The sequence below is a fragment of the Cylas formicarius genome, unplaced genomic scaffold, assembly GCF_029955315.1.
Source record: "Cylas formicarius isolate icCylForm1 unplaced genomic scaffold, icCylForm1.1 PGA_scaffold_1__22_contigs__length_36826433, whole genome shotgun sequence".
Classification (NCBI taxonomy): Eukaryota; Metazoa; Arthropoda; class Insecta; order Coleoptera; family Brentidae; genus Cylas; species Cylas formicarius.
In genome coordinates, this window is record NW_026844264.1 from 24994038 (window position 1) to 25007563 (window position 13526).

The 13526-nt window shown below is 35.6% G+C and overlaps 1 protein-coding gene across 2 annotated transcripts in view; it reads right to left on the reverse strand.

The window, feature by feature from the left end:
• Positions 1 to 13526, reverse strand: part of LOC132697287 (protein vein) — a 34238-nt gene extending 20712 nt beyond the window's left edge. For both annotated transcript variants that reach the window (XM_060662654.1, XM_060662652.1), the window contains exon 1: positions 12569 to 13526. In XM_060662654.1, coding sequence (XP_060518637.1) covers positions 12569 to 13232 — 664 coding nt within the window. In that variant the 5' untranslated portion in view covers positions 13233 to 13526. The remainder of the gene's footprint in view (positions 1 to 12568) is intronic.

Sequence of the window (13526 nt, forward strand, 5' to 3'; positions counted from 1 at the left end):
ATAAAATTCGGAAATTTCTCGAAGAGTCACACACTAAATACTATTCCACCGCAAAAACCATATCGGTAGCAGCAATGTGTAACCTTAATTAATTCTTAAGTAAGTCATAAAAATGATAACACTCCCAATATCGCTTAAGTAATGGACAGGTATACTGAAACGTATATATATAATGTTATTTAGGACTATAAAGAATCCTGAGCATGAGCCTAAGACTCCTTGCGGTATTTTATTAAATATTTCAAAGAACGTCTACACGATTATCCACCGATTTCTGCCGTATAGTCGTAAATTTTAATGTTTTTTCATATTTCAATCAATCGCACACATTCACTAATGTCTTCATTTTGACGTGTAGCATTTGTGTTTGGTTTTGCTTGATGAATATGTTTATCGGGACATTATATATTTTTCACTTTTGACCGTTTTTGATCAAAGGTCGAAAATAGGACGTAGGTGGTGTGTGCGCGTGTGTGTGTGAGAGAGAGAGAGGGAGAGACTAGGGGATCTAAGGGAAGCAAGGTTTGCCGAGTTTGGTATAATTCGTTTATTATTATAATAATGAGACTATTTCATCAGAAGTTTTGCTTAGATTATATATTTATAATAATGTGTCTTACTCCGAATTTAAATAATAAATTGGAGAAAAAAAGTCAACAAAACAAAAAAATACATGTACAGGCAGTAAATTCGTAGAAAAATATAAAACGAAATAACATCAAGTAAAAGTAAGGTAAACGGTGTAATTAAACTCCAATCGTCCTAGAATGACAACATTTAATTAACTTTTTATTGAAAGCAGGAAAGTTTGGTGCATCTCTGACATATTGGGAGCATATTGAAGAGCATAGCGGCTTGAAGTGTGGTAACAAATAGATGCTTAGTTAATCTGAGAAACTCACAATGGCTTGAAGAATTTCGTACATTTTGCAGAGGATTTTTTTCCTTCTGGAACAATGCAGGCCTAACTATCCAGAGTAACAGCAATAATATCACTTTTAAATTCATTACATATCGTTAATGTATTGATTTGTTGAACAGTATTTAATGAATTTGGAGAAGTCACGGAGGTATATAAATATCATGACAATATATGTCACAAATGTCATCTTGTGCCACCCGGAAACTTCATCAGTCAACACAACACCCTGGATGAAATTTAGTGACAAGGTAACTAAGCAAGTGTTTCCATTTTTATCGGTTTAAATAAGTATAGTCTGAGTGGTAAGGCAAAATGGTTGAAGTGGTTAAAGACTCGCTTTTGAACTAATCAGCAGCGAGAGTCATTGTTCTTCCCTCTAGATTATTGCTATTAATAGTAAATTTAACATGGATCCGCTTACATATTGGTACCGTGAGGTAGAACTATTTTAAAATGTTGTACTCAAAGTTGGCATAGCCGTTCGTAATTGTATCTCCGTACCCTTAACTTTGCAATGACTACGGATGAGAATGGACCTACTTATTTTTCCCAAAATTCTAAAACGCAAACAGTCTGGCCCGCCCGAATCTTAAAATACGTCTCGCATAAACAAAACGCCCCAATTTTTAATTTCGAGGAAATATATTAATAATCTTTCCGTGGTATCCGCTCAAAACTGTCGTATTCACGACCGAATCATTGGCTCGTTTACAAGGGCTGACATAATCTACGTAAACAACTAAACATACACGAGGGAACCGCTTCTGTTTTTTGTCCTCGCTGTCAGTCTGTCTCCATAAAATCATCCTTTCACACTATTATTGTTATGGTTGACTTCTGCTCCCCGATGCTCGCGCACAGCTCGGTAATTAATATATTTGGATAAACGCATAAGAATGTCTATTTAGACGAAACGATAGGCCGCGCATGACAAATTGGGGTCTCGTTAATTATCTGTAAATAATCGTTAAAAATTAGGGGTTGGATGGTTTTGGAAATTTTCACACGCCCGTTAACACTCATTTAACTTTCTAATAATGTTAGTGCCACCTCTAGTGATTAAGAGTCCATACAGTAGCTATTCAGTATGTTGCTTTAAACAGTCGGAAAAGTTGGTTCGTTTAGTGTTAAAACTAGAGCTATTTGGTAGAAAATTTAGACAATATAGTTAGATTTTCTACCATACACAGACGTTTTTAATTGCCAGAGGAGGAAAGTAATTTAAAGTAAAATGCACAAGTATTTAGTGGCAGGCAACAGGCAACAAATGAAAATCACAACAGAAATTTAAGTTTTAATGAACTTCTGAAAAAGTATACCCATATTGATCGGTAGTTGGATTTGTGACAATCTAGAACCTTCGTAAATTTTTAGTAATAAAATCTCCATCAACAAATCTATTAATTGGCGTAGACAGTAACATATTTGTAAATGTTTTGTGTTACAGATAAATCAGAAGATCCGAGGTAAATGATCTACGTGTTCTCGTTTTTTTTAGGATACTTCCATGATAAACTCTATAAAGTTCGCCAAAAACTACTCGATCGACAAAGCTGTATTTTTAGTTAAATGGAATTCGAAGTTTGCTGCTATAACTAAAAAATGACACTTCATAGATTTAAAAAATAGTTGCAATTAACTAAAACTAACTCAACACCGCTAGACTAAAAAAAAATTACGTGAGCAACGATCATTTTAAATAGAAAAGTGGAAATATGAGATGAAATATTCTTGCTTCATGTTTCAAAAGATGCGTGAACCAATTTTCAAGGACGTTCGACACTTAAACGAAGATTTTTTTATTGATGGTAATATTACAGCGCAACGTCAAAAGAAAAAGATCTTTGAGGTCGCATTGGGATCAGGGATATCCGATTTTTCATTAGTTAAGTCTTTCCGAGACATAAATAGAGAATTTATTAAAATTTATATATGAAAAAGTAGAAGCAACATTTATTCAGGGCAACCCAAGAGAACGGGCAGGAATTTGCACTCTGCTTTTCCCTTGGCTTTCAAGAAAAGATGTCTTGACCTATTGGTGGATCTCTGCGTTAAACGTTGGCACGACGCACGCGAATCGATATTTCCAGATAACCAGAGAAATTAAGAATACCCAGACGAGTGGTAACCGCGAAAGTTTCGGTGCGCGCCCATTTGATATACAAAATTCAGAGTCGAATAATAAAAAGTGGTGTTAAACGACATCAAGACTTATTAGGGTACCTGCGGTCGAAAAAGAGGCTAAAAGACAATATAGGAGAGACCTTACAAGGTGCTCCGTATCGGAGCGGCTTTCCACGCTTAGTTCTATAAAAGAATAAATATCAAGTATATCATATATGGAAGGAATCACTGTAAATGGAAAACCGGGTGAGCGGCGGACACGGCCCGCAGTTGCCCGCCTGCCTGACTACGTTCATGCCACAAAACAAACCGTTTTGCCAACTTAATGCCGAGGAATTCCAATTTGTTAAATGAATACATTTCATCGCGATGATGTTGGGTGTCTTCGACTTCTACGTCGCAAATCGAAGACGCGACGACGTTCGCTCGTCTATCAAATTTATTCGTAAATGCGAAACGTGCACCCGTTGCGTAACAACCGGGAAATATCGTAATCCATCATCGCCTACCCATGTGGATGCGTAAAGTGCGTTTTTCATATCAAATTATTCGACAATAATGATATTGGTGGGTTTCAACGTCATCAGGTTTACTCTTAATCCACATATTAAGCAGCGTGTACTGCAAACTGCTGACACTACATCTTCAAGGAAAATGCAGTACTTTGATGATAATAATAAGAATAGAGTTTTTTCAAGTGATACACAAATTATAAAAAAATTTATTGAAATGGCAAAATTCACCTCCATATTCACTTCCGTTTTTCCGCTTAGCCTAGAACTACAACTACTAGAAAAGGTAACAGTATATACAAACCAAACGCATTTCCCGGCATAATAAAACTATACAAGGAGAAAAGCAGAAGCAAAATGGATAAATAAAAAGTATAAATATGCAAAAGGATACGGGGGATAGGGGAAGCTTCAAGGCATTATATGTTGCTTTGATTTGATAACTGATCCGAACAGTGCACACAAGTTATCAAAGATCGCCTGAAACTTATATTTATAAAGTATGAATAACAGTTCCATAAACGTTTCGTAAAGATTTTCGGGAATTTTAGACGTTACAATCTTGCGATAAAGAAAAGCAACTAATGCGCCTGCTAATTCCAAATGTAAATCTAAGGCAATGTGTTGTTTGCACCCTACGAGCGAAGGCGGAGGTTAGGTATGAATTATATTCTATTATATATTTGAAAAATACAACAAAACAAACAAACCCACTTTCCGCTTTAACTAGTTTTGATTATAGAAGACGCCAACAGTGATGACATTATTTGCAACTAATAATTTTCACATGTTCTGAAAACAAAAAACAATTTAGTGTTAGGAGGTTTTCTTAGTTAAATAAAATTTTGTTTTATAAACACTATTTTACGATTACCTTTTTTGTATATGGGATTTTTATCGAGGGAACTAATTTGATCGGCCTTCCTAAAAGAATACAATTTATTCTAGGTTTATTTGGAGATGTCACCGCTGATAACATCATGAACTACAAACAAATATTCACCAGCATCCCCACGGAATCTTAGATCCTCGTTTAGTTTATTGTTGGTATCTTGGTAGTTAACAATAAGGAAGTTTTATCAAGTGTAAATAAGTTTCATAAATCATGAATTCGTTCTCGGCATATAATGCGATACGCTGCGAAACAGGTTGGGAAATGAAAATTTTGATTCTTCTGATTAATGTTAGCTATTAGTCGCCAATAGTACTGATCGCAGAAGGTTCAACAACAAATAACAACAAGTTCCTTTAGATGAATAGAATATGCAATTTTGGGTATATGCTCATTTGATTAATTACTTTTTTCCTATTTTTATAGATATCAATTTTTACAGGGACGTCATACATTTGTCGATCACATTAAAAGTCAACGCTTCCAATTAAGCAATTTATACGTTCCGATAGTTTTAATCGGAAACTTTACCGGTATGCTCTCTCCGACTCTTAATATTATCGGGCGACGAGTGTATCGAAAAAGCGTCCGTATAGCAAAGTGAGCAGACTGTTTGGTATTGCGACCATAACGCGTTGCTATTTTCGGCTGTCTGGAACGGCTGCCAAGTTACTGCTCGCTCCTCATTACGTTTCATATAGTCAGGTTTCTTCTTAAGTTGATTTCTCGAAAATAAAATTTCACGCGTCTTGCCAGAAATACGCGTCGTCGCCACGGTGCACGTTGAGATGCACGTTTTCCGAAACGATCGACGATATTTTATGACTAACATGGCCGTTTTCCGGACGGTCCCGTGTTACTTATACAGGACGTTTTTGATGTTGAGTTGTTATTTTTAATAAATGAATTCGTTAAACTTCCGTAAACTAAAAAAAAGATAGATAGAATAATTTTGGATAGTAACCTTAGATATAAGAGCCAAATTTCCAAAATAGTTCAAAGAACACATATGTACTCAGAAATTGATGTAAAAACGAGGATATACTCAACTAGTCAATAAAAAAAACTGCTATGTGAATATTTGGTTCTCTCACACTGTAATTTAGAGAGGTTGTTTCTGGTATATTTTGCTTGAGATGGTACCGTGGACGTAAAAGCTTGTACTCCGCTCTGCAACTCATTTCCTCGACACCCACCACAATAACTAACTTAGTATACCGATTCACAAATCGGAATCAATGATTAGAAGTATAATCTTATTTTTCATTAAAATATTTAAGAGTTATTTCCTAAATAAATAAATCTTACCTAATTTAATTTGCATTGTAGGCATTAATGATATATAACACATTTGTTCATTAGCATTATAATAACTTTCTAATAAGTGTAAAAATGTAACGTATATTTTATATTCGAAAATTACAAAAAGAGTATAAAAGATCAAGTCATAAAAAAGGAGACAAGGAAGGTAAACATACAATATTGCAAAATTCATTTAACCAACTCGCACGACACTAACCCAAATATCTTTTAATTTTTCTATTAATGTTATTAGCATCCAGAATTCCTGACACAGAATAAAAAGCGTTAGATAAAAACGTAGTTTTTGGACGTTTTAGTGGGTAGATGTTTTAACACCTCTGGAAGACGATTGTAGATACTTAAACCAGCAAAAATCCGTGATTGTTTAAAATATTCTTGATTATGTCGCTGAATGCAAAAATTGTATCTATTTCTTGTGGTATATTTGCGAAAAGCTCTATTAATTTTAAAGTTAGATTTGTTTTGATAAACATATGCTAAAATGTTAAGCAAATAGATAGATGTTGCAATGAGTATTTAACCTACCTTTTGCGATTAATATTAGTTGGTTTTTGTCAACTTTGTTTGGGTAAGGCGGTATTCTATCAGAAATTATGTCATGTCTCTGCTAAACCCATCGAAAACCAGCCATAATAAACACAAACTGAAACCTAACAATAAATAACCAACCGACTTAGTATTCCATTTTGTATATTTAAGCAGAAGGAGTACTAAATCTTAGGTATATTACATAATATACCGGCATGTATATAAAATGTGTAGGGCAACCATGACACATTACCAAGTTTCTAATGAGAATCTGTGGTTCGTTTAGTAGTATGCGGGTGTTTATTTATTCTTTATATTGATTATTCATATACCGAACTATTGAAATCACCTTAACGGGTGCATTTATGAGGGCCTTACAGGTGAGCCATCGAGTAAAAATATTTTTGCGATTATTCGTTAGTTAAAAAGTTATTAATTCCTTCCAAATGTTTGCTTATAATGAAAATTCCCTCACAAAAGTTCTCTGACCGACTCCTTGATGAAAAAGTAGTCTAGATAAGCAAACAAATTACCCAATGCACAAATAAAGTTCGTTTTGTATCTTATAAGTCGTTACACGGTAACTAGAATTTTTTTTTACTTTTAGAGTTACAGTAAACATGATTTTTGAAAAAGTTGTTCTTTTACTGAGTTCTAGAAGTTATTAACTCAATCTGAACGCAAGTACAAAAGCGCAATATTCTAGAAAAATAGACTCCAATCTACCTCGTGATTAGATGCAAGATGAAGTGTTTCCACGCGTTCACAGAAGCATATTTTCTGGGTTCAAATAATTCGTTTCAACCACAGTTCGTTTGGTGGAAGAATTATTATTAAAATGACACAGGGCGTCACAGTTAACAACTTGTAAATATAACATAGAATTTGGTACAGTCACACTTTTTTTGGTTCTTGCTTATAATTCCATTTGAAAAAAAGAAAACAGACCATTTACTACATTTATTTCCAGTAATTTCTATGTTGATTTGCACATTGAATTAAAAAATTGTAACAATATTTTCAAATTCGTTAGAGAAAGTTTATTCAATTACATAGAGCATTTTATTTAATTATTGTTCTTCTTCGTCTTCCGTTTCACTTCAATGTAATTTTTATCACAAGTCTTTTTCGCGGGCGTCCTATACGCCTCCGACCAGCAGGCGATTTATCTCTTGCTATCCTATATATATTGATACCATTCTTGCTTTCTATTTCTTGTCCAGGTGTTAATATTTTGAATTCCACATATTGTCTTATGTTTTCATTTGTTTCTCTGTCCCAGAGTGTTTTCCCTATTTCATTTCATTTGTCTCAGATGTTTCCGGTCTTGTTTCAGCGGTATGTCTTGACTGGTCAAACTACAGATTTATATATTCGGGATTTTGTTATTTTGTTATTAAGTATTTATTCTTCCATATCTTGTCGTTTAGGCATCCTGCTATTCTACTGTTATAAGTTTTTAAAATATTTTTTAAAAAAGTCATCAGGTCTTCACCCTTGACAAGCCAATATAATAATAAGCTTATGGACCCTGCTAAATCGAACTGCTAAAGAACAATTCGATGTTATACGTGATTTTCCTGTGATTTATTTTTGGCTTGGTTGATTGATATTTTCTGAGTATTTAAATTTATTGCGGTTAATGCTTTTAAAAGATGACGGAATGTAGAAGGTTTCTAAATCATTACAAGCCTAAGATGAACCGACTTTGCCATCTTCGGTGTAAATTGAAGTTACAGAATTGTAAATAGTGCTGCCAGTCCCTTGGGAGTTTCGAATGTTGCTGCAATTATTAATACGTTGTTTGAGAAGTGTTAGCTCGCCCGTTGCGTTTTATGACCTTAAAAATGATATTACATGTTGCATCTTCAATGCATTTTCAGTATCGATTGAGGAAGAAAGAAAAACAAATTTTTAAGTGAAAACGCTAAAAGCAATAGGCATTACACTATTTAAACGAAGATAAGTTATTGACTCATGGGTTTACCTTTGTAATAGCCAAGTTGGTTAATTGCACTTGGTGTTGCATAATGTGTCAGTTAATGATTAAAATTGTAAGCTCTTTTAAAATAAATCCGTCCCCAAGATAAAACAGTAATTATCGGCGTCTTTAATTTGTCATCGACGATTTCCACGTACTCTCCTTAAACAGATGGCTTGTTTTAAAACAATGAACGGTAGCTTGTTGATTAATTATATATGACAATCTATTTCATTGTTCGAGAACAAATTGCATTCGTTCAAGCCAGGGCAGATCCCCGCCGTAGTTGCCAATGTCCGGGAGCTTTCAACGACGAAACGATTGGGATTTATGCTTCGCTAAGCTCGGTATTGAAAGAACCTTAGACTGGCAGTGAAGACGCCTAACACTATCTGTATCTTTTACAGATCAAATAAGAATAATATTATGTCAATTATAGTTATGTTTTCAAGTAATGATTCACGCATTGAAAAATGCGATAAAAAACGGTTTCCGCCATATCATCCGTCAATTTGATCGAAAACGTACACTTTTTGCCTTGCTATTTTCGATGTTTACGCTTTGATATTAAATTTGACATAATTAGTAATCATTAAAAATGCTAGGTAAGACTTAGCGAAGAGTTTGCGAAATTCCGGGGATAATTAAAGTTATGTCAGTCCTTAAGCTTTTTGGAGTTATCTTAAATGATATATCCTCTCAAGAACACCACCTGTGCTTATGTATCACTCTCTAGTCCTTAATATATGCTTGAAGTGTTCGTCCTGTACATACATAGTATAGCAACCCACGTGTCTGTAATTGTTCGTCCACTTACTGAGGATTATAAATTACGGAGGATTAGTTGTAACACCAAGTTTGGACCTCTTACCAAACGATAGCAAACAAATTGCTAGCTCCCACGCATCTGAAATGGGTTATTTAAAGGCAAAAAAAGCATTTTTAAAACGTCCCAAGAAGTTAGTCAGTTATTTTGACGTGTTCTCATTCTGGCTTGCCTGTGGTCACTAAAATTAAGACCGTAAACTTAATTTTAAAAGTCTATTCTAACTTCGTGATGTATCAGGCAGGGATATTCTTAATAAAAACGACGTAATTCGTATTTTGGGACTAACTTGCTCCCTTTTTTCCACCGGCATCTGGTACCAAGTCTATCAACCCTTGAACGCAAGCACATGTCAGCAACAGTGATGATGGACGAGTGTCTGAATTCGATGTTATTCTATTCGATGTTGCCAGTTACTTTTTAAACTTTAGGGAAAAAATTTAGTCGACTCAGAAATCAATCCGTTTGACAAGACATATGATATTTTATGAAACCATAGACTTAATCACTAATAGAAATCGAAAAGGATCTACTAAAACATAATGCATATGAATGCATATGAATATTTATACTATGTAATATGGTGCCTTATCACATGAGTACAAGTTTTTTACAAATCGGGAAATGAAATGATATATTAATATATATAAAAGAGCTTTAGAAGTAATAAAAATGTTGATACAATTTGGTGCTTGACTTCGATTTGCAAATTAAACAGTTAGGGTAACTTTTCTTGATTACTATCTTGTAAAAAAAAACATCAGTTATTAATTATTATCCATTCTGAACAAAACCGAGTTTTCTCAAATGTCGCAGCTCGCTCATAAGCATGTCATAAGTTTCTAATCGGTAGATTTTTCTGGGAAACTGAAACAGAACATATACAGAAGAAATAATGGAGCAAAACTTGAGATAGTATAAGTTATTGAATTGATACAGAGTATAAAAAGACCTTTCAAAATTGAAGAGTTTATTTTAGTCAGAGCTCAGTCAGTGTATTCAGTTTATGGAATTTATATTTACGTAATCGCATCATTCTTGTTTGTTATATGAACTGTTGATTATCCGGCACCGAGTCTACAAGTCTTTTTGGGGAACTCAACTAAATTAGTGATCTCAACTATGTCTAGACCTTTATAAAAGTTTGAAATATTTATATTTATATTTAATATTCATTAATTTTTTAATATTTTAATCAATCCAATGTTTAGTCAAATTTTAGTCAATCAATGTTACTTTTCTCAATTTCCTCGATATTAAGGCGATGTTTGGGAGGACTCTGTATCTCCTATAAATTCTTCAACGTCTCCTGCCTATAAATTAGATTGGCAAAAGAAACTTCTAACGCTAACTTCTCTGCTTTTCCTAGGTGGAAAATTCATTTTCGCAAAGTATGGCGGCATTTGAATTTTTGGCTCCCTCTGGTGTTTAAACCATAGCCATAGCAGAAAGGTTAACCAGGTCGAACAATTCTTTAAATGTAAAACTACATATATAATTTTGATTAAATTTAAATTAAAGTTATGGAAATATCGACACGAAAACTTGAATTCGCATAATATGTACATGTCGCCAGTTACACCCTATAACATGGCTATTGCATTCCATAACTTTCTAGTTAGTTTTGGTTAGTTTTGGTTAAGTTTCGCTTCACTACTTTTTTTAGAAGATTAAAAGTTAAAAAGCTATACTACATTTATTTCGACGTTACACCGTTTTTGAGCTAATTGCATTTTAGTACATTTATCTGTACAAAACATGTGTCACTGAAAAGTAGTCCCCGAGATGGTTCCACTTTCAAAATTGATGACCTTTTTTTATTAATTCTTCAGCAACGAAGTAACAAACTTTGATTCAGAATTTGATTTGGGCATATACGGGGGGCAACAACGATTCACCCTCTATCTCAATAAGCGACATTTTACTAACGCATATTTTCATTATTTGAATATTAGTTATTCCTAGGCATATTAACTACATGAAGTAGTTTTTTCCATTCTTCCGTTTCAAAATAACGTTAAAAATCTTATATTGAAATAAATGGATCTTAATACATAGCCCTACCCATTTTTAGTTAACTTCTTTTGAGTCAGCGATTTGGCTATAAAAAATTACAATACAAACATCTCAAAAACGGTGAATTTTATCAAAATATAGTATACAACTCCAAAAACCTCCTAATCTTAGTTTTCGTGTCGATATCCGAAAAACAAAAAGAGTTTTACATTCTGTATCTGAGCGACATTTTACTAAGGCAATATGAAATATCCGTTACTAAGATGTCGCTCACTGAGATACGAGGTGACTGGTTGTTGCGCAAATCAAATTTTGAATAAAATTTGTGACAAAGCAAGTCAAACTCACTTTAATTACAAATTAAAAAAATTAAGGAACGGTACTAACAATAGTATATTATGCAACAAGTGCAGGGCGCAGCGGAGAGAGTGTTTAATAAACGAGTGACTTAAAAAGTTTACCGAACATGTTGCATACTATACTTTTTCTACGACCGTTAGTTTTTGGGTACATTTTCGCAAAACAACACGAATACATTCACTGACATGACAGTCGGAACTGGCAAACGTCAAAATTCATGGAGTGGGAAATATCTCCGAAAACGTCCGATTGCTCCCAAACCCCTGCGGTAAAATCCCGGAAATGACCGAAGTGGCTCGGATCCGTGGTAAACGAAACTCACGTGGTAAACTGATGCTTCCCGCACGCTAGATCGGTGTGTAATTAGGTATTTTATGGACGGGAATAGAAAATAGTATATTATGCAACAAGTACGGTACACGGCATTTGATTCATGAGTTTATTTGACACGAGCGGACTGAGTGTTTAATAAACGAGTGAGTTAAAAAGTTTACCGAACGTGTTGCATACTCTACTTTTTGTACGACCGTTAGTTTTTGGGTACATTTTCGCAAAACAACACGAATACATTCACTGACATGACAGTCAGAACTGGCAAACGTCAAAATTCATGGAGTGGGAAATATCTCCGAAAACGTCCGATTGCTCCCAAACCACTGCGGTAAAATCCCGGAAATGACCGAAGTGGCTCGGATTTGTGGGAAACGAAACTGATATGGTAAAGCGACGCTTCCCGCACGCTAGATCGGAGCGTAATCAGGTATTTTACAGACAGGACTAGAAAAAGCAAATTATAGTATGAAATAGCGAAATTATAGGTGTAACTAGCGTCATCTATACATTACGTGAAAAAATAGAAGGTAATCGTATTCGCCACCTCGAAAAACCCTTCAACCCAATTTTTAATGTCAATATTTGAACAATTGATTGAGCCATGGAGAAATAAAAATTTAGAGAACTAACCCGCTCTTTCAATCAATATTTTTATGAGTTTACTTTAGGATTGCCTTTTGGCGCATTCATTTATGACCGCCCTGTACAGTTCAGACCTAATCCGAATTCTGGACGGCGCAAATTTACTTACTGAATTTAGGGCTGCAGACTTTCTGTAAAACGGACAGCATATCCTCCCTGTGCCGCCTCCTTTTAAGCGGTTCGGGCGCACCTACGATCTTGAAGTCGTCGTTGGACGTCGCGTTCAGGAAGATAATATACTCCTGCGAGGCGCGTATATCGGCACCGACCAGCTTCCTCCGCCTACCATTGCGACTCTTGTCGCATCGACCCGTAGAATTGGAAAAGCTCAGGCTGATCATCTCGTGTATCGGCCAAGACGATTGTTTCAAGCTCTTGATTATTTTAAAGTGCACCGAATACGAAGACGGGGTCTTTATAGTTTCCACACTCTGCGCTCTCACGTGCAGAACGATTCTTGCCCTGAAAGCCTTCACCGTATAATGTTCGTTTTCACATTCGACACGGAGCCGCCTCGAAGGTTTATGAGACCTCTGAGTCCGGCCGTAGATCGACGGCGTCGGCATTGCCTCCAAGTTTTGCGGAATGACATACGCGTCGATACGACCACGAGGAACGACGGCGTTCCTAAACGACCTCGACGATCGATACGCGCGAACTACGGGTGAAGCGGAAGTCAGCATCATCGCCAAAACCAAAACCGTGATACATGTCCAGCCTGATATCATGGACATGTCTGGCGTGTGAATCCTCCAGCTACCGAACACGTTCATCCGATATCCAGCCTGCCGGATAACAATTTCGTCGGGCACGAAGACGATTCCGCATCTTCCGTATCATTCGAGCAACGACGGCACATCATATTTTACCACATTTCTTTTTTTTGCTTGGTTTTCCCCCGTTTCGAACCAATTCGCACTCGCGCACTGAAACGATCCCCAAATGGTTTGAGGGGGTGGCGGGGAATACACAACAAGGGAGGGCGGTACCGACGAGCGGTGCGCGGTACTGCACTGGCGAGGGCGAGTGCTCTTAACGGCTGAAAAGTTACTGGCAGACTGAAGCCG